The 21567-nt window shown below is 37.6% G+C and overlaps 1 protein-coding gene across 15 annotated transcripts in view; it reads left to right on the top strand.

The window, feature by feature from the left end:
- Positions 1-21567, top strand: part of Rbfox1 (RNA-binding Fox protein 1) — a 526123-nt gene that overhangs the window by 429064 nt on the left and 75492 nt on the right. For 12 of the 15 annotated variants that reach the window (XM_067157323.2, XM_067157327.2, XM_067157330.2 and 9 more), the window contains exon 5: positions 13301-13393. The exons of the other annotated variants lie outside the window; for them this stretch is intronic. In XM_067157323.2, the coding sequence (XP_067013424.1) occupies positions 13301-13393 (93 nt within the window). The remainder of the gene's footprint in view (positions 1-13300; positions 13394-21567) is intronic. 15 annotated transcript variants of the gene reach the window in all.

Here is a 21567-nt window from a genome sequence, read left to right as displayed (position 1 = left end):
ATGTATATAGTTTCAGGAAAAAATGTGCGTAGTCACAAGTCCGTACAATACTACAACTCTTAGGTCTAGCATTTTGACCCAATCAACTGCTTCATCCGATGTGCGGTGAATCTCCATTAGCGTTCCTTTGAAAGCTCGAATTGGGCAGTCAGCAACAATGTGGTGGATTGACTGCGAAGAGACACCAAAAATCACAATCTGCAGAGCTAGTCCAACCCCATTTGCACAACAGATAACCACATCTGCCTTGTCCAGTTCTTATTCGATTGATGATTCTCCACTGTCGTCTTGGAAGATCAAATCCTTGTACGCGTTTTAGAAGGATTCTCAACTACACGTTTGTTCACTACTGAAGACTGGTCCCACTGGGCTTTCCATGAACTGTTAACATGAAAAGAGGTTCTTTCAAGATCCATTGCTGTACTCCAGGGTGGTTTCCTTGATTTCAGTCGTGATGTTTAGTGTGCGTAATATCTTGATGGATGGGTAGTTGTAGGTTTTGCTGAATGTTCTTCCAAACCTTTAGGAGAGCTTCTGATCGTCTTAGGGCTGAAGGTGGAATACTGCTGAAAACAGGAAGCCATAGTGTGTTCGTGCTCCGAATGCAACAAGATGATTGAAATAATAACATTAAGTTATTTATTAGACCACCTAATCAATACAAAATCGTCTTGGATGATTTACATAAATTTGTTAGCTAATAGTGGGACATGTTTCGCCTTCCCTGAAGGCATCATCAGCCATAGTCTTAACCTTAAATTAAAAATAAGCGTCTAAATAACATGTAGTAATGAAATGAATTTTAAAAATCTTGAAGAGATTTGAAGTAAAATAACATTAAAAATAACAATGATGGTTTGAAAATACAATGTGATGAGATACAATAGTGGAAGTATTAACAGACGATTTTGTATTGATTAGGTGGTCTAATAAATAACTTAATGTTATTATTTCAATCTAATATCATCAATACGGACCAAAAATGATATTTATTACATGTAATGCAACAAGATGTTCGTAGAATTGGACAGTCGCTGCGTATTTGTCAATCAGTACTTATAATGTATGTATTCACATTAAAAATACATTAATACAGTACCAGTTTCAATCTCCTAGAGATAATCTTCAGCTGAAGATCATTAACAAGAACATTAAAATGATAAAACAGCGAATACATCAGTTTAATACATTATAAGACAACGTACAACTGTTTTATGTGCCTGATGACATATTAAAAATTGTAATATTTCATGTCTATAGTTGTATTGTTCTTATATTTTACATTGTTTTTATAAACTAGATACCACGTTGAGATGGGTCGGTTGTAAATGGCTAATCTAATTTTGTTGTAGTATGAATAACGTATCCTTTGTGAAATAAATGCTTCTTAGTTTGGAGCTGGGTCTAGTGTCCTGTTGGTATATTATTTCTTGCAGGTTGTTATTATGTGATTGAATTGGGTGAGAACATCCCTTGCACTGTTTGTGGCAGACCACGTAAGAGATTGGTGATGTCTAAAGTTAGGAGAATGTCTGTCAGGTTTTAAACTAAGTTGAAGAATTATTGTGATTCAATTGTCTTGTTCCTGCTGGAAGAGTACTGTGCGTACTGCTTCTCGTACGGCGAGGGCTAATGCTTGGAGCAGTGGAGGGATAGAGGAGAGACTTGGAGGGGCGATCTGAGTAGAAGGGGTGTCTCCTGTGAAATCCTGATTACATGTTTTAGAATAACGGAACAGTTGCATTATTATAGGTTACTTCATTAAGGTTGTGATTTGGATTGACATATTGGTCCATTCTTCAGTAATATTGAGCAAAGTGCCTTTAGAAGTTGTTTTCATGATTTTCTTATCACCTTTGACATCATAAAATATGTGTTTCATCTCTACCTTATGTTGACCAGTGGAGGAAAATCGGTTATATTTAACGGGTTAATGTGTTCCGTGTAACGAGTGGTGAAACTTTCTCCAGTCTGTCCCACGTAACTTGCATGGTGACTGATGCATTTCATTCTGTAGACCCCTGAATAATTGTATACCTTATGTTGACCAGTGGAGGAAAATCAGTTATATTTAACGGCGTTAATGTGTTTCGTGTAATGAGTGGTGAAACTTTCTCCAGTCTGTCCCACGTAACTTGCATGGTGACTGATGCATTTCATCCTGTAGACTCTTGAATAATTGTATATATATTATTTACATTGATGGATTTAGTGTTATAAAAAGGGCTGAGTTATTACAGGAAATTTTAAAGGCTATTCTTAAATTGCGTCTTTTGAAAATATTAGTTGTGTTGTGAATACTGGCGAGCCTCCGTGGCTCAGGTGCAAGCACGCCGGCCTCTCACCGCTGGGTTCCGTGGTTCAAATCCCGGTCGCTCCATGTGAGATTTGTGCTGGACAAAGTGGAGGCGGGACAGATTTTTTTCCGGGTACTCTGGTTTTCCCTGTCGTATTTTATTCCGGCAACACACTCCAATATAATTTCATTTCATCTGTCATTCATTAATCATTGCCCCAGAGGAGTGCGACAAGCTTCAGCAGCCGGCACAATTCCTATCTTCACCGCTAAATGGGGCTTCATCTATTCCTTTCCTGACCCGGTCATTGACAGGAAACAGGTTGTGGATGATGATGATGATGATGATGATGGTGGATACTGATATTGTTAAAGATGAAAACTGCATAATTGTTCTTGGGCTTATCTTCTTTAGTTACTTTAGATTTCGGATGGAACTTTATTTTTTGGATAATTTTGTTTATTGGTTCTCTGTTGTATTGGTTGTATTTAGCTATTTTGTGGATTGTGTTCAATTTTTTATTCAGGTTTTCAATGGTAAAAGAAAGTTAAAACCAAAGAAGCCTTGGATGACTCAAGAAATTTTAGATCTCATTGAACAGAGGAATACAATGAGAATCAGGGATTTTGAACAATATAGAGCATTAAAAAATGTAATAACAGACAAGTGTTGCTTAGGAAAAGATTGCTGGATGAATGAAATTGGCGAGGACTTTGAAAAAGATTTATAAGCAGGTAAATCTGATAAGGCATATTTTAAAATAAAATCATTGCAGAACAAGAAAATAACCAGAAGTAATGTGGCTAAAAACAAAGCAGGAAAGATTCTTTTTGAAAATGAGGAGGTAGGTGACCGCTGGAAGCAATATGTTGAAGATCTATATGGTCAGGAAATAGATAACATTTGGGATTATGTAGAGGATGAGAGCCTGATTGAGGTAGAAAGAAAAAGCCCGCCAATTACAAAAAGCGAGTTTAATATGGCTGTACACTTATTAAAGGATAAAAAAGCTGTAGGTGTTGATAACATTTCAGCACAGTCCCTAAAGACAGCATGAAAGAGAGATTGTTTGATATCATTACAAACTGGTATGAAGAAGGAATCATACCATCTGATTTTGTAAGGAGCCGGACAATAACACTCCCAAAGAAAGGAAATGCTAAGAACCGTTCAGATTACAGAACAATAGCCATTCTATCCCATGCTTCTAAAATCCTAAAGGTCGAATCAGCAGGAAAATTGAGCAGAATTTAGATGACTATCAATACGACTTCAGAGCAGGTAAGGGTACTAGAGAAGCGATTCTAGCTCTGCGTCAAATCCTGGAGAGAAGACTGGAAGTTAACAGGAAAACTTATGTAGCTTTCGTTGATATAGAGAAAGCATTTGACAAGGTTGACTGGAAGTTATTATTTCGAACTCTGAGCGCGTTGGGTCTTGATTGGAAGGACAGATGTTTGGTTTTTAAGCTGTATAAATCCCAAAGCACAGAAATAAACATCAATGGAACAACAAGAGAAGCAAGAATAAGAAGAGGAGTGCGGCAAGGCTGTCCCTTATCACGTTATCTGTTTGATATCTTCATAGAATTTGCTATTAGAACAGTAAAAGAAAAAAAACCAAAGGGATAAATTTTAATGGTAAACAAATTCATAGTATTCGCTTTGCAGATGATATTGCATTGATGGCTGATTCAGAGCACAAAATGACTAGGATGCTCGGTATACTAAACAACGTGTTAGAGAACTTCAGGCTAAAAATACACACATCGTACATTATCATTATAGACTGTTATGCCTATCAGCGTTCAGTCTGCAAGCCTCTGTGAATTTACTAAACGTCGCCACAAAGAAAATGAAAATGATGGTCGTTCAAAAGAAGACTGAATTAAAAACAAACATTAAATTAGGCTTGAAAAATAGATCAGGTTAAAGAATATTGTTATCTGGGTAGTGTTTTTACCAATGATAATCAGTGCCTGACAGAATTGCTATGGCAAAACAAGTATTTCAAAGCAGGAAAAATCTATTGTTAAATAAGTACATAGGAGTTGAAACCAGGAAAAATTTGTTAAAACCTTTGTTTGGAGTGTGCTAATTTACAGTTGTGAGACCTGGCCTTTGGGAAAACAAGCACTATCAGTACTAGAAACTGCGGAAATGTGGTTCTGGAGAAGACTGACAGGTACGAGTTGGACAGAAAAGACTAATATCCACATTTTGAATAACATTAATGAGAAACGGACCTTAATTTATTCAATAGAGCAGAGGAAAGCTAAATTTCTTGGACATGACAATATCTTGGAAGACAAGGTCCTAGGGAAGAAGTCGAGAGGAAGACCACATCTCTCATGTGGGTTTTGCTTCATATGTCAGGATGAAAAAGGATAGCTGAAGATCGTGGGATGTGGCTGCAGCGACATGGATGGATGGAGGCTTTATGAACCTTGCTGTGATTATTTGGAAGGGTGGAATCGTATTTCATTGTATTTGACATTTGTGTATTAAATTGATGTATTTGTTGTTTCATCTTTTTAATGCTCTTGTTAATGTTCTTCAGCTGAAGATGATCTCTAGGGGATTGAAATGAATGAAAACCTAAAAAAAAAACCCCTGTTTTCCAGTCAGTGACCAGGTCAGGGATGCAATGAATGAAGCCCCCATCTTACGGCGAGGGTACGAATTGTGCCAGCTGCCGAGGCCTGTCGCACGCCTCTGGGGCAATGAATAATGACTGACAGATGAAATTAAATGATAGTGGAGAGTGTTGCAGGAATGAAATATCACAGGGAAAACAAGAGTACCCGGAGAAAAACCTGTCCCGCCCCCGCTTTGTCCAGCACAAATCTCCCATGGAGTGACCGGGATTTGAACCACAGACCCAGTGGTGAGAGGCCGGCGCACTGCTGTCTGAGCTACGGAGGCTTAGGAGATTGAAACTGGTACTATATTAATGTATTTTTAATGTGAATACGTACATTTAAAGAAATCAAGTATTGATTAGGTGGGAAATCTCAATCTATAATTATGACTAGAAAATTGTTAGCCCTATAAAAGAATGTTGAACTACTGTTTTTTCTATGATCTTCAGATGCTTTACCAACTCTGTCCTTTCATCCCAGGTATGTGGCTTGCTTGTCTCATTCCGTGCGCAATAAAGGAAGAATACATGATAAGGAGGAGAGTGTCTAAAGCAGGAGCAAATCTTTATTACAGGAGTAGTTGTAACGGGAAAGAAGGCAGATTGTGTGAGGAATTGTCCTGCAACTCCTGGTTCTTTGTGGTAAAAGCGATGGAGACACTCGCCTTTAAAAGAATTTAAAGATGAAGATTTCTTGCCTTTTTCTTTGGGGGTTTCTCCGTGTTTTTTAATTTATATCCATCCTCCCCTCTTCTGTCATTTAAATACTGTACTTTTAATTTTCTACTTCCTGTAAGTTTTGGATTAGTAGACAGTTTGGTTTGTATAACTAGTTGGTTTAGCTGAACTAACTTGCATTGATCTTGTGCTTTTATCAGGCCACTGAATTATGTTTTTTCTTTCCTTCTCAATCTCTCTGTTGTGTCGGAGCGATATCTTGTGCCAGAGTGACACGCTGTCTCAGGTTTAGTTCGGATCACTCAAAGTTTCTAACAATTGGAAGCATGCTGCAAATTTAAATATAAAGGTATTGGTTAGATCTTGTTTGTGTATGGCCTTAATTAATTATCTGAACTACCTGTTAAGTATTAGGAAAAGAAAGAGAAAGGAAACGGGACTACTGCAGTTTTAAGTGTCTTTAGGTGATAGTAGTGGTCAGTCCTTTTCTAGCTTCCCAGTCAGAGTACTGTGATGGTACCGGCATGGCCCCTCTCTCTTTGGACAACCATTACATTTTAATGAACTTCCCCCTCTGGCAAGCACCGACCATTTAGCCTTGGGGAGCAGCTCACGTTCTCAACTGTTGATATGGAAATAAGGATAAACCGACGGAGAATTAGCAACCTAACCAAGCCTCTTCTCTTGACCACGTTATTTGTGCTTCTGTTCTCACTTGTTTCTTGATAATTTTGCCCACTTTCAAATGAACGTGGCTTTCTTCTCTCAAGCATTTCCCACACAACCCTTCTTATTCAGGCATCTTTATTCCTCCTCTGATGGGTAAGATTACACAATGTTATTCTTTTGGGAATTTTAGTCAAAATATTCTTGTTGATTTCCCTCTTTACTTTACTTCCCTTCTTTCTATGACATTCCGTCGGCTCCTCATTTCTCACACACTGACCGGGGGGAAGGTATCTTTTTTGACTTCTGTTTCATTTCTCTTCTCCATCATTTCCACCTTTCCAGTCAAAATCTAGGGTTCTTCATCTTTTCTATGTTTCCTTTTGAGCATTGTTTCATTCTGAAAAATACTGGTGACTTGCTCTATCTGTCAGCTGCAATTGTTGTTAGGCATTTTGCTAGTGTTTTCAAGAGGGACAAGTAAAATCCTACCCCTATTTCATAGAATTGCCTCAGGTGGTGTATGATCAAGGCTTTACAACTGAGATGGATTCTTGCTACTCAAGAAATATTGGTATCAGACCATTTCAGTTCTTTATTTATACAACTAAAGCTAGAAGTAGCACAGTCATAGCGCGTATCAAGTGGTCCAGTACCACAATAAACGTGACCCATACTTGTATTTCTACACATGGATTGATGATGTCTGAGCTCCAACTTTCTTTAAAAACAAATTCATGTGCACCGTAACATGCTGAATAGCAGCTCTGTGTAGATAATTTCAGGAGTGCTTTTAGATTAAAATCCAGCATAAGACTTCACACTTTCTGTAGTGTGAAATGTTATTGTTCTGTGTTGAGTAGTGTTAACTGAGACTTTGTACGATCTGATTTGACATTACTAACCGATCAAGTTGTTCCCTTTAATTGGCAGATATGGCCTCACTCACAGAATGTGAATATAGTTGTGTAAAATCACCACACAATTAAATAAATAAAAGTGAAGTTTGGATGATAAAGCTTCAGTTTACTAAATCAGAGTAATTAATTTAATTATAAAGGTGTAAATTGTCTTGTAGTAAAATATGCTTTAGATAAGGAAGTACAGAGTATCACAATCCAAGGAGAGTATATCAGAGTCTGCAGAAGATCTGGAGACAGCGACATAATCTTGCAGAAGGATGAAAAAATTAAACCCAAACTAAAGAAATGGTGTTAGGAAATTAAGTCTTAAGTTGATGAATATTGTTATTTGGAAGTAACGATGGCAGAAGTAATGAGGACATAAAATTTAGACTAGCACAAGCAAGGAAGGCCTTCTTAAGAAAAAAACTTTGCTCACTACAAACATTGGTACAGAAGACTTGTTTCTTTAGGGTGGCATTATATGGAAGTGAAACATGGACAGTAACTAACTCAGAAGGAAAGAGAATGGAAGCTTTTGAAATGTGGTGTTACAGAAGAATGCTGATGGTGAGGTGGGAAATGAAGAGATACTGAATCAAATTGGTGAGAGGAGAACAATTTGACCAGAAGAAGAGACAGAATGATAAGGCCTTTTAGGGAAGTGTAGGTGATAAAAACAGCAGGGATATGGCAAAGATGTTGGATGTAGCACAGAATAGGGTGGCATGGAGAGCTGCATCAAGGCCCAAAAAAAACACACAAAAGCATGTACCATATCAGTATTGAGAAACTTTGGTATCAACCCATCTTTAGTTTTAAACTGACCAAAAGTTTGAAATGGCAAATTGTTCTACTGAATTTGGGACTGGAAATCGGTGGTGGTAATCTGTGGAATTTTAATGAAAAGGATAATTCTCTCAAGAATGGAGGTGTAAAGATTCTCTGCTTTATACTGCTGTTGATCTGCTTTTGATAGATTGAATCCTTTCTTTAAAAATTTCAAACATTTACACTGTAATGTGTTCTTAGTTCTCCTGTACTTCACATTACAAATTCAAAATATTTGACGAGAGAAAAATACTGCTCGTCTGTGGGTTAAAATGATTTGTGTATGGTCACGCCTTCCTCTCTCAAGATGAATGACGCTGTGAAAATGCTTGTTGATATTAAGACAATTATTTATACACATTTTTCTGGACAAGGGAAGTCTGTGTGAATCTCAAGAAGGCTTATGCACTATGGCCATATTAAAAATATATTTTTGTGTATTCTACGAGCAACTTACAAAAGAAAGAAAGCTATAAAGTCCCAGGTTGTAGAGAAATGCTAGTATAGTACGCTGTTTTCCAAATGCCCTTTCTGTACCCTTCTTAAGGGGATTGGTGGCTCCACGATGCTTCACCCAGGTTTTCTTCAAGATATGTTCGAGATCTTCCATTACACTTTTTATACAAATTTGTATATTGTCAAGGAAAGTGAATGTTACCTGTTGGAAAGAAAAATTACCTGCTGTCTTACCTGTCGATCATGTGATGCAGATTACCAAGACCTTGGCCTTGGAAACCTAGAAAAGCTGAGGAGGCATAGAAAAGAATACTTATGTTGGAACTCATTGTTGGTGACTTACGAACTTCTTCTTAAATTCTACTTCTGATTAGTCATTCATGAAGTTTTATTTTGATGAGTTATGCTCTATAAAGTGTTTCTTATCCAGATGCTTTGCATAAGAAAGTCAGGCTTTGTAGTACAAGTAATTGTAAATGTATAGTCTCACAGTTTACAGTTTTTAAACATAGCGTAGCTGTGAAAGTGAGTAGAAATCACCAGCGATAAGGGGCCATTATTGCAAATATTCTTTCATTTTGAAAATATATTTCCTTCAAGGAAATAAGCCTTTATTCATTTTAAAATGTATTATTAATCTAATGAAATGGAGTGAGAATTATATACGTGTGATGCATTCTTCATAAGATGCCATTACGTTACATTTAATTGCTAATATAAAATTCACCTGAAAGCTTCCTGTGGCATAAAGCTGCCATTTTGGAGGAGCAGGGGAACCTAATGAGAAACCTCAGTATTGTGGCTATTCAGTTACTGCCAACCTATAGGAAACGTATATCATGTAAATGTTACAAAAATATGGCCAGTGAGATTTCTTGGAATTGCTATAGGAGTTATGAAGGGCAGGTTGGAAGGGGTATTCACATATTATTTAAGCAACAGTAGACACAAACTCTACTCTACTGCCCAGTGTTCATTCACTTCTTACAGTACTGCAGTGTCGTTGGGAATTAAAATGAAGAGAAACGTGAAGTTTGTGAATACAAAGACTAGTCTGCAGGATGTTGCATCCCACTGTTCAGGTGTATAGGTAACATTGTGAATGAAGAAGAAAAGTGGCTTAAAGAACATTCTTGTGCCTTAGGCCTGGAGAATGCTTTAACTCTGTGGATAAGCCAGGTTAATGCAAATGCCTGATGCAGTAATTATTGAAAAAACAAGATAGTTTGCTGACAAAATGGGAATAAAGGATTTTCAGTACAGTAATGTAATGTAGTGTGATGTAATTAACAAATATCCATTGGAAAATGTTTACAAGTGGGTTTATTTTCCAAGAATGCAGCCTGAAGAGGCAATTTCTTCTGCACCTCTAAAAGGTTCCAAGAAAGCCAAGAATAGGATTACTCTAGCTTTTTGCACAAATACTGATGGCAGTGACAAAAGAAAATTAACTGTCATTGGGAAAGCTGCTCGTCCTGGATGACTGCAATTTAATTTATGACCTGGTTACAGGATTTTAGTGAAGCCATTAAGAGGGAAAAGAGGCATGTCTCACTTATCCTTGATAACGCAACGTGTTACTGGACAGGATTCCTTCGACCTATAGCTGGTGGAGTCATAACATTACCACTGCCATCAGGTCAAAATTACATCAACAACAATTAAGAACTGCTGGAGTCATACAGAAGTGTTCCTTATTATGATGACAATGCTGAGGAAGTACTCAGAATTGTATTTAAAAACTTTGCAATCTGTAGAAGAATTCTTATCTATGAGCAATGAGGATCGAGTTACTTAGAGTACAGAGAAACATTCCAGTGATTGTGCTGAGAATGTTGTGGATTAAAATGAAGAAAAATGTCATATTCCTAGCAACAGTGGACACAAACTCTACTCTACTCAGTTGTTACAGTACTGCAGTGTCGTTGGAACACAAACTCTACAAATTAATTAATTAAATTAACAATTAAATGAGAAGGAAGCAGCGATCACAGGACTAAAGTGCAACTTCATTTTTCATACAGTACTGTATTAGTGTTCCACCGTAATAATAAGTTTTAGTGTATTATCCTCTCACTTAGCAAAATAATAAAATCATCTTTCAATAGTCTGTTTTCTTTTGCAATAATAGATTTTAGGCAGAGATATTTAATGTCACACTTAAAATTTCCTTTAGTGGCACCCTCACTTTAGGTTATAAAATATTATTCAACGGGTGGTGGCACTGTATTGGGAGTTGGCTGTATTACCTGAAAAATATTCTTTTTATGAAAACAAAATCTTTTTGAATTCATTTTCATCATGGAATTCAAAGGGATGCATAGTATTTTGTAAATACAGCTTTGGAGCCTTAATTTCCTGCCTTTCAATGATTTATTCTGCCATATCTTTAAAACTCTCATCCATCTTATAGGTTAGGATGTGGTTAAAACTGAAAAAGTTGAAGGTGTGCATCACTAAATGCATTTAACTTGTTTCATAGATTGAGTAGCACTTAATTGACTATGAATTGCTGTGAGTTGAACTAACTAAATTATTATTATTAAGCATGACTTATTCACACCAGAATCTGGAATTTAAAGTTCAACTTTGATTGTAAAAGCAGAGAGGTGGTTGTTAAAATGGATTTGCTATTCCTGTAATCAGCAGAACCCTCGCACTGCTCCCCAAGGCTGGTGCTTGTCAGTCATTCTGAAACCTTTGCTTCTCCTCCAGTAATGTGTGTATTGTGACTGCTATGTAGTTCAACAGTGTTTTCAAAATTCACGTTTTTACATTTAAAGTATTTCAAATTATGAATCCTAAAGAAATCTTCTTAGGGTCCGCCATTGAGAGGTCTGTCACACATCAAGACAGGACAATGTAGTGCGATCAGGGCAAGATCAGCATGGAGCAGTCTGAAACTCATAAAAACAACCAAATGTCAGTTGCTGATCTGAAATGAGCAAAATATTCTGTTGGGATTGCCTGATCTCCAGGATTGCCAGCCTTGAATTATATAAATATTGTACTGAATATTCTAAATGATAGATTTTTAAAATTAATATTATCAGGCATTTTAGAAAACTGTTTTAATGAAGAGAAGTATTTTCTCACCAATAAAATGACCACAGATATTCAGGTAGCACTGCGTTGGCCTTTAGTCAGGGGAACTATGAGGCTCCAGGTCAGATGGTAACTAACTGAATTCTCCTTAGAACGGGAAATTACGGTACCTTACTCAAGACTTGCAAGACTATTGCTAATGCCTCTGTGGGTTCGACACTATTCTTTGGGAAGCTTTGGTATGCTCGGGTGGTGTCATTGAAGCTAAAGGCCAGGGGCTACCATTGCCACCACTGGGGATTCCTATGGAGGGGTGTTATCCTAATGGTCAACCACCTGAGAAAGTCGCATGATGAAAAGACACATGCGACTGCTGAGGTCGAAGCTTAATGGACATTTCCCAAATAAATTCTGACATTTATACTTCAGATCGTGTACACAAGTTGTCGGAACGTGGTGTAATATTCTTTTAACTTCTTCATTTTAATTTTCAAATATGCTGTCTTAGTCGTGTGTTTCTAATTTTTAGTTAAATGAGCATTAGAAAATGGAATGTGAGGAATGTTTCTATCAGCAGCATGGCACCCCCGGAAGTGTTAGGAGAGCGTCCCCATGCTGCTCCTGCTCCTTACGCCACTGTGTGAAGACCGTACTTGTAGTTGAGAATACAGTATTAAGAGAAAGCATGAACTTAGTAAAGCAGCAGAAGAGATGTTCTTTCTGTCTCCCCACTTTCCTTATCCAAAGACTTGGAGACTGAAGCTTCTCAACTAAACTGTCATGTGTTTTTAACACAACTCTTTAAAAGCAAGCAATGTGTTGGTATATGGGAACTATTGTGGGGCATTCCAAGGTTGTTGATTCTAGCAAGCATTTGTGGCAGTGCATTCTGTATGTTCACTTTAAGCATGGCATTTCTGTTTACTGTAGTACAGACAACAAGAATAGGGTCCCCTTCTATTTTGTGTACATTTTATGGAAATTCCTTGGAATGTTCATAAATTTTTTCGCCTTTTTAAACACGGTACATCTCCCAGATTTCTTTTCTTTTTATTTTTTTTTTTTCCAAATTTTTAGAATGTAACCTGCACCATTGAAAGTTGGTGGACTCTATAAACGATTGGAACTGCCCTCCCTCAAGTTGTACTGTGGAAGAAGTCACTTGATGACAATATAAGTTAGCGAGGAAAAGTCTCAGCTTATAGTAGGCTTTTTGGAGTGAAGATACTTGTTCTTACCCTCATTTGTTTTACTTGCTACGGGGCTGCTGAAGCTCAAACAAGACGAGAAGATTACTAGCTGTACGAGAAGATGCATCAACTATCTGTACATTATAAAATTAAAGCTGTTCATTGTCTGATGGAACAGCCCTCATACCTTGGCAGTTTGAACCCAAGAACCACCTCTTGTCCTGTCCTGTTTCAGACACAACCGTGAAGTGCTTTAGTACTGCATGTTTTCTCCTCGACATTTCACTGACCATTTTGTTCGGCTTCTTCCTTCCAAGATAATCCAACATCTATTTTTGTTGTGTTCTAACCTTATTTCAACCTGAGAAGATGCTTATTACTCAAGGATTCTGACTTCATAATCCTGGTCTAAGTTGAGACTTTGCCATCCTAATTTATATTTAACCTGTCTAATTATATATTACTCTAAATATACATATTTATATACAACAAAAAGTAAGCAAACTCTACTATATGCATACATGTTAATTTTTGTTGCACGTTGTTTTTGAGCGACGCCAGTTTTTTAATGCATGTTTTGTCTGTCTGCATGCAGGGATTCGGTTTTGTAACATTCGCAAATAGTGCTGATGCGGACCGCGCACGAGAGAGGCTACACGGCACCGTGGTTGAGGGAAGAAAGATAGAGGTGTGCATGATCTATGATTGAATTACAAAGCAGAGTTTTCTGTGGTAGCACTCAGTTTTAACTGGATAACATACCCTTTCCTGTCCTTACTCACCAGTCTCCTGCCAGCATTGAGCCGAGCTCCAACATTCCTTGCTCTTACTAGGACACAGCCTTTGAGGTACCCATGCATTTTGTTTCTGTCGTGCCTCTTCAACTCGGAGCGAATGAAACGAGCAAAGTGATGCAAAATGTCAGAGTTATGTATTGTTTATTTGAGCGCACTCTTCCATTTCAGTTCTGGAAAGTGAAAAATCTTTTATTCCCCCGTTAACTTTAATCTGCTTTCCATTTTGTTGAGTCTTCAGTCATCATCAGCTCTGTTGCAGCCTAATGTGCATTGGAGCAAACCAAGCAGCAGTTGATATTCATTTATTCAGTATACGGCTGGTACAGGTGTTGCACATGCCTCCTGGGTTGTGCTAAAAGATCAAAATTGATGCAGGTGGGATCTCTTCAGTTTGTATTGATTTCATGTGGAAAATAATCACAAAAATACCAGAGTTCACATTTTAAATATCCTCTCATAGAGTTCTTTGTTGTTTTTTCCCGACAAAGTCAGTAGTACCCTACATTATATAAATCTCTGTTGATAACTACTGTATATCATAATGGTTTTATCATGTTACTCGTATTTATTTGCTTAAAATGCATACTTCCGATTGGAGTTCAGCTTATGGTTTTGTTTTATGTATATTCTGTTATGATCTCGCCTGCAGGAAGACAGCGATGGTAGATATAAGGCTCAACTCTGCTATGGTAAGATAGAGAGAGGTCACCCTAGGAATCCTCTGTGACAAACGAAAGCCAAAACATTTGAAATCAAAAGATAAATAAGAACTGTTTGATATTACAGCACCATTAAATGTGCAGAAAACTCCTTCAACACAGAAACTATCCCATCAGATAGTGTATTGACCAGTTGTTTAGAAGGTCCATGAGACATGTGCATCTCCACAGGGAACATCAACAGAGTAAATCTACGACCAGACCAGTTGATATGTTGCGCAGAAACTGAAATGACGTTATTTGTTAGAGGAAGGCCCAGATGATTTAATTGTGGTATATCACTGACTTCTGAGCTGAACATGGACCAACTTCCTAGGTTGTGTACACTTCTGGCATGCATTAGCTCCGCCCTCACATATACAGGATTAACTTGCTATATAAGTGGAGCTTTTTATTTTGTCAAGAATAAGAGATGAGACTGAAGACAAATAGTTGTTAACTTTGTTAAATTACATCATAGTATTGCAGTGGTGGTGGGGGGGCTGGAATTTCTAAAACCAAAGAGTTGTCGTACTGGAAAGTGATGATGTGAAAGTACAGAAGTAATCAAAATAGTCCAGTTGGATCTGTTAAAGTGAGTATGATGAGATGAATCACAGACCTAGAAACAAAGCAAAGCTGGCTGGAGCTGAAAATGGGAAGTTGAATAATAATAATAATAATAATAATAATAATAATAATAATAATAATAATAATAATAATAATAATAATAATAAAACATTTTGGCCTGTTTTTTATGTGCTAGTTGTTCTTATGAGGAAAGTAACTGAGCAGCTGCATGCCATCATTATTAGGACATCTTTGAAAACATGTAAAGACAGAAGGAAATTGACAATACAACTCTGAAATGAGAACTCTTATTTCTGATCATCAATTATTCACATTTATTCAAAGCTTTGGTGAGTCAGTACAGTCATGTAAAGGCATGAAAATCATTACTTAATGACATGGCAGAGATTGACAAGAAAATGACTTATACATTTTTGTAATCTTGAGGCCATCATGATGATTTGTATATAAATTAGCAATATCTGTGATACACCAATTAAAGATTACATGTTATCAAAATTTAAACCTTGATTATTAATCTTAATTCATTGTTAGCTAATGAATGTAATTCTCATACTAGTGTCCTCCAAGTCCTGTTGGTTGAGTAATGCAGTGATAAATGAAAAGAAAAAGACAAGCATTTCGTGAATAGATTGTAATTCCGTTGTGATGATAGTTCATGTTGTTGATGATTATGGTGACAACGATATGTCCAGACTCCTAGGGTAGCCTCCTGTTCTTCAGGCCTTAACAGTTACAACTGTAACAGTATTCTTCTCAACTTATTTGCTGAACAAAAGTAAAATGTGGCAACAAGCCCATACATTCTTACATAAATTGTAAACTAACAAAAGCTGCTGTCTTCTTATCTTTGAGAAGAGGGAGGGAAGAAAACTGACTGGGATGTTGTCAAAAGTATCCTGTATGTTCACCATCACAGTTTCAAGAGTGATTTGCATCCTCTGTATTTATACCCAGTATAGAACTAGAACTTGTTGTTTGGTGTTGATATATGCATCTGCCTTTTCAGCTGATTCATTTGACAGCATGCTGGGAGGTTGGTCTCGCGGAACATGCTGCATGCAAAGTAACCTTACGTATGTCTTCTTGTAATGATTGGTGATTTCAGATGCATGGCTGTGGTTCCTCAAGGAACTTACATGCTCCTTGTAGTTTGCTTAAACTTCTATTTAATAAAATCACAGACTTCTTCCCCCAGGAGTATCTGACTTCTCCGACATACTGTGTCGGTGCTAACGATAATGAATTATTTCACAGTTTAATGAAAGGTGGATTTTGTTCTGCAGTTAACAGAAACAAGAACATATTCTCGATATATAGTACAGGTCCCCCTAATTTGTTACCTGAAGTTTAGATTACGTTTTGAAAAATGAAAACATGTTTAGTGCAATATATCTTGGAATTTGCCCCTTGCATCATGGTGGTAGTTTAATTACTGCATTGTGGAATTTAGGCCTAGATTATATTGATGTCTTTGAAGCAGAAAAAGAACTGTGTCTAGAGAATTGAGGGCTTCTGTTTTTTGCTTTTTAAGAGTAGAAATGGCACAAAGCCCAGTCTGACATTTAGTTTGTTAATTGCCTGGTACTTCTTGCACACTTTGCTTAATCATAGTCTATGCTGTGATGAATGGCATTGATCTTAACATTATGATTGGGAATACTGAAAGGAGTTGGTTCTGGATTTGTTTTGGAAGTAACAAACCTCCCCAGTCCTCTTTCAATAGGTTGCCATGTACTTTCCCAGTTCCACCTCCAAAAGAAACTTTCCAGTATTTTGTTTTTTATTTGTAAAAGCAAAGGACTAGTTGAAGCTCGTCCAGTAATGCAAGCTGGCAACATACAAAAACCCAACTTTAGTCATGATGTGCTGCCTTATATTGTTTGTTAGTTGTAACATGTATTTTTTTGGATTTTTCTCTCTTTTTTCCTCGGCCTTGGCTTGGCAGCGTGTTTGTTTTGGAGACGGGATGCTTCCTTTAACTGATACATTCATCCTCCTTGTCCTCTTTATATTTTTTAAAATACTGGTGCTGTTACCATTACGAGATGCTGTATTCCCTCTTACTCCCTGTACAGCTCAGCAAAGTAATGTCAAAAGTGGTTCCTTTTCCGTGCCGTTCCTCCCCACCCAGACTCCCACGAGTAGTTGGTGGCTCTTTGTAGAAGCTCGCTCGCAAGCAAGCCAGCAAGCAAGCGCAGACAACTATACTTGGTGGCTGGGATCGTGACTGTTTGGGGCCTTGAATGATGATGTCTGCATTGTTCCGTAAACAGTCGTTTGTCATGTTCATTTTGTTTTCCTCCTTTTTTTCCTGAGCAGAGCTGGGTGGAGTGCACACGCTGATTGTTGCATGTTAACTTCCTTCCAGATTCATAATTAGCATGACTGAGTGTGTCTCAGTTATTTTCTTGTGTTTAGAATTTCTCACCGTCACAAAAATTATGTTTTGAGTGGAAGCATTCTGCGCTCTCATGATATGTGTTGCTGTTGAATTTTATTTTAAGATATCTCAAAACATTTCAAATGGGATATCAAGAGGCACACATTATTATTAAAAGTCAGGGCACTACGTTTTCCACTCATATTCCTTTATCTGCAACTTGACAAGACATATTAGTGATTGGAACTTGGGGCTCCAGCGCATTCCAGCCAGGTCTTCTCTTGTACGTGTCCTTGATCCTCTTGAGTGCTTCTTGCTCCTTCATTTTGAGTATTTCTTCCTGTTATCACGTAGTAGTCAGCTTGTATTTGATTCTAAAGCAAGAAAAACACTGTCGCACTAAAAATAATCTTGAGAGCATTGAAAAATAACCCCACGCGCTGTTGTTTTTTCTTGGGCTTGTAATAATTGCTTTCTTACATCTGTATAGTGTAAACAACCACCACTATCCTGTCTTGTCCTCCTTCTGCATTTTGACATTCCTTTGCTGAACCCAGTGACAATATCGTGTTAGTTGGTAAGCGTGCCCTCCCTGTGGCGAGGGGACAAAAATCCGCTCGTTACGGTGGAGTTCTTAGCCAGTAAGAAGAACTTTGTCTTAATGCAGCATATCAACATTGTATTCTACTGTTACCTCTCTAGACGGCCAAATATATAAAGTGCCGATGAAAAAGTTGTAGTACGGTTTTCTCCCAGAGGAGCACCAGAGGTAAGATGACATGGTCATTCGCTGCAAGGTACTAGCATATGACATAATGAATAATGTATGTAATTTTGTTACTTCTCAGTGCATTCTACAACATTCACACTCAACAATAAACACCTTTACAATCATATTTTTGAGAAATTTAAATGTTGCAATCACTTGTAATGAATTTTGTAGAACTAGAGATATTTTCAGCTGTGCTTTAGACTAACATGAAGTAATTTTCTTCCAATTCTTCATCTAAAAAATAGTTTATTTTATTCTGCACCATTTTGAGCCTCATAAAGGCAACAGATGTCATTAAAAAAAAAGAAACACCCCCCCCCCCACACACACACACACATTGGCTTTGTAGACATTCTCTTGTGTAATTTTATTGAATGTCTTGTCTTAGATTGATCATGTACATGCAACCTTGGACTGTAATACCATCATGGGCTTGTTGAGTGTGTGAAGACGGAGAATGGCTTTTGTCAGGAACAAACAGTTCTAGTCACTGCCCACATATATAGTATGTACATGTCTTAGAATGTGCAAAAGGCCATTTGTCCCAAGGAAAGAAATAACAAATTACAGTACATTTATTACATATTTTGTTGTAAGAGATAGGTCGTACAAAGATTTCAGCAAAATGGGACTCATCACATGCCCCTCTACTAGAGGGAAGTGAAATAACCTACTATAGGAGTTAGCTGTTATATTTTTTTAAAAAAAAATTAAAAAATGTGATTTGTGTGTTAAAATTGTATTTTGGGATCAGAAGTGCCTTTGGACAGGCGTCTGTTACCTGCCCACTGCTATCTTGTCATGCACTAGCGTGGTTTCAGTGCTTTCGCGCATCAACAGGGCATACAAGAGACACCTATGCGTCCAGAAGAAATTGCACGTCAGTACCTTGCAAAATGGAGACCATCTGATGGATGGCAACCAGTACAAGACCAGTGAAAGGCAAATAAAGGAAATAAAACAGAAGATACTGCTGTTTGTGCAGTTGAGGAAAGTCCTTTCGTACAGAAAATGAAGGTTCTATTATTTGTATAATTCATACAACAGTGTATTTGATTATATAATTTGTAAATTGTGTCTGCGTGTAAATATTTAAGGTGTGATACTTCAAAGTAATATTCAAATTTATATTTATTATAAAAGTGTTGTGTACACATGACGACAAAGTAAGCTATGGTGCACATTTGCCAATTTACGTTCTATTTCATTGTCCTTGTATGGCCACAGGACAGAGCTTGTTATGTCTCGCACTGGGACTGTCGTGTTATAGTTTTGTGAAAAGCACTCAACATGCAGGCTCTGTCAGCAAAGGTGATAGCCGTGCATGCTAAAATGCACCTTTGGTATCAAAAGCTTGAGTCTTGGTAGGGTAAATATGTTTATTCCTATACTTAATTAGATGGCAAGTCATGTAACTTCCTTTGTTTTATCATCCCATTATTGACAGTAAGTGGCCTTATTTGTGTCCCTGACAAGGTCCTCTCAGTAAAAGCACCACACACCATCGTCTGTACCCACTGAGCTACAGCGCTTCACGAACAGGCACATTCATATTTTGACAGGAAACGGTGCTCTCTGATTGCTTCCCACACTCGTAGGTACTCTGTTTATGGTGGCAACTTCTATATGAGTAATTCTTCGTTGTTCCTGAATATCAAACTAGGAACCACAAAATGACAATGTTACTGGACAGTTGGACTTAGAATTTTTCAGCGTGCTCACTTTCTTTGCCAGCAAGAGTTTAGTAGTTGATTTCATTTCAATGGTTGATGTTTACTTTCACACAGCTGAACCACAAGATTGATAGATTATGACAGACAACGCATAGGTAGTGACCACAGTGTAACCAAAATATCAGAGCCAAGCCACCAAGTGGAGATCTGAGATACGAAAATGAAGAATGAAATGACTTCAACCAAGTTTTGTTTGCAGTGCGGATAAAATATGCGGAAGAACAAGTTAACAAGAAAAGAAAATCATGGTTGAGCAAAGAGAAATAAAACCATAGATTTAGCTAACCCCAATGAGAGAAACAGAGATAATAGAAGAGACTACAAAAGAAATAGGTGTAGGAAATTGAAAAGTTAAGAGAATATTACGGGAATTTACCTCTAAATTGGAAGAGGACAGAAATGGAATATAAAAATGCTTTACAGAATTGTAAAAAGTAAAAGATTTGTCAAAAAGACAATCACAGCAATAGGGACAGCTCGCAGTACAAGAGACCTTAGGAACAAGCTCCTTGTGTGGTATTACGTGGACAGTAGCTGAGGGACCCTCTTCATAAGAGTGCGAGAGGAACAACACGGGTTTGAGGCTCGCAGGAGCACAACAGAGTTGATATTTGCCTTCAGGTTCCTGGCAGAAAAATGTTGGGAAAAGAGGAAGAGACTTGATTATTGCGTTTATGGACCTCGAAAAGGCACATGTCTACAGATCATTCATTTGGAGGAGTCTCAGAAAATTCTGAATGCTTGAGTACCTCATCAGCAACATTCAAATTTTGTCTACAAATTGCAAAAGTTGTGTCCATAATGGAAAGGGTTATTGTGAGTTTGACATGACACGAATAAGAGTACAACAAGGAAGTGCCGAGATATGGATACCATTATGAAGGACTACAGGCTTTCGTGTTTGCGAATGACATTGCAGTAACTAAACGTAATACATGGAGAACTAAGTTCTAAGAATATGGAATGAAAGTGAGCTCAACAAAATCTGTGGCAATGAAAATTAGCAGGCAGAATTCTAGTTGCAAGACCAGTGGGTTGGAGTAGTATCCAGATATCCAGGCAGCATGATGGCCGGTAATGGTGGTGTCTCCACTAAGTCATATCTAATTCTCTTACAAAACAAGAGCTTCAAGAACTGTACCCTCCAAAAATCACAACTTGATCTTATAAAGAATGAAGATCTTCAAATTACAGACTTAATTTGAACTACCTGAATCTATGGAGGAAAGACTAAAAGACAGGTTTGGGCACGTTAGAAGAATACCACATCCTTATATGGAAAGAAGACTTAACACACAGGAGACCAGTAAGAAGACAGAGGAAAAGGTGGAAGAACCAACTAAGATGTGGAGGTGGAGAACAGAGGATGGAATTGAAATTTTGTTATGGCCAATGAAACTGGTATACTGGAGGGCTCGATGGTGACGACTGATTCATTATAAAATAGTGTTAAAGGGGAGATAGATTTGTAATTTATTCTTCATTGTTTAAAACTGCTGTGGAGGTTGGGGTCTCCTGTTTCCAAAAAAAAAAAAGAAGGGGAAGGGGGGGGGGGGCATTCTTAATATCCTGTCTGTCACTGCATTTGACAATTCAGTGCACCTGTTTATCCTTTTAACTTGCACATTTGGAAGGACAAGCCAATCTCTTGCTTTGTTTCCTTTGACCGATCATCGCTGAGATGCCTCTACAGAGTTCATGACTGTCATGTCTTTTGCATATGGAATAGGCCATATTTTCTCGTGGCTTTGTAGCTATTGAAGCGACACTTGTGCCTTTTCACATCTTGTACAGCGTTTTCTCACATTCAACTAATGGTTACTACAGATATCTTTTTTTATGTTGATAAAGCAAGGTGGAACTTGCAGAATTCTGAATATCAGTTGGC

The sequence above is a fragment of the Anabrus simplex genome, chromosome 13, assembly GCF_040414725.1.
Source record: "Anabrus simplex isolate iqAnaSimp1 chromosome 13, ASM4041472v1, whole genome shotgun sequence".
Lineage (NCBI taxonomy): Eukaryota > Metazoa > Arthropoda > Insecta > Orthoptera > Tettigoniidae > Anabrus > Anabrus simplex.
Note: the sequence above shows the minus strand (reverse complement) of the source record. Positions and strands in the feature narration are given on the sequence as shown.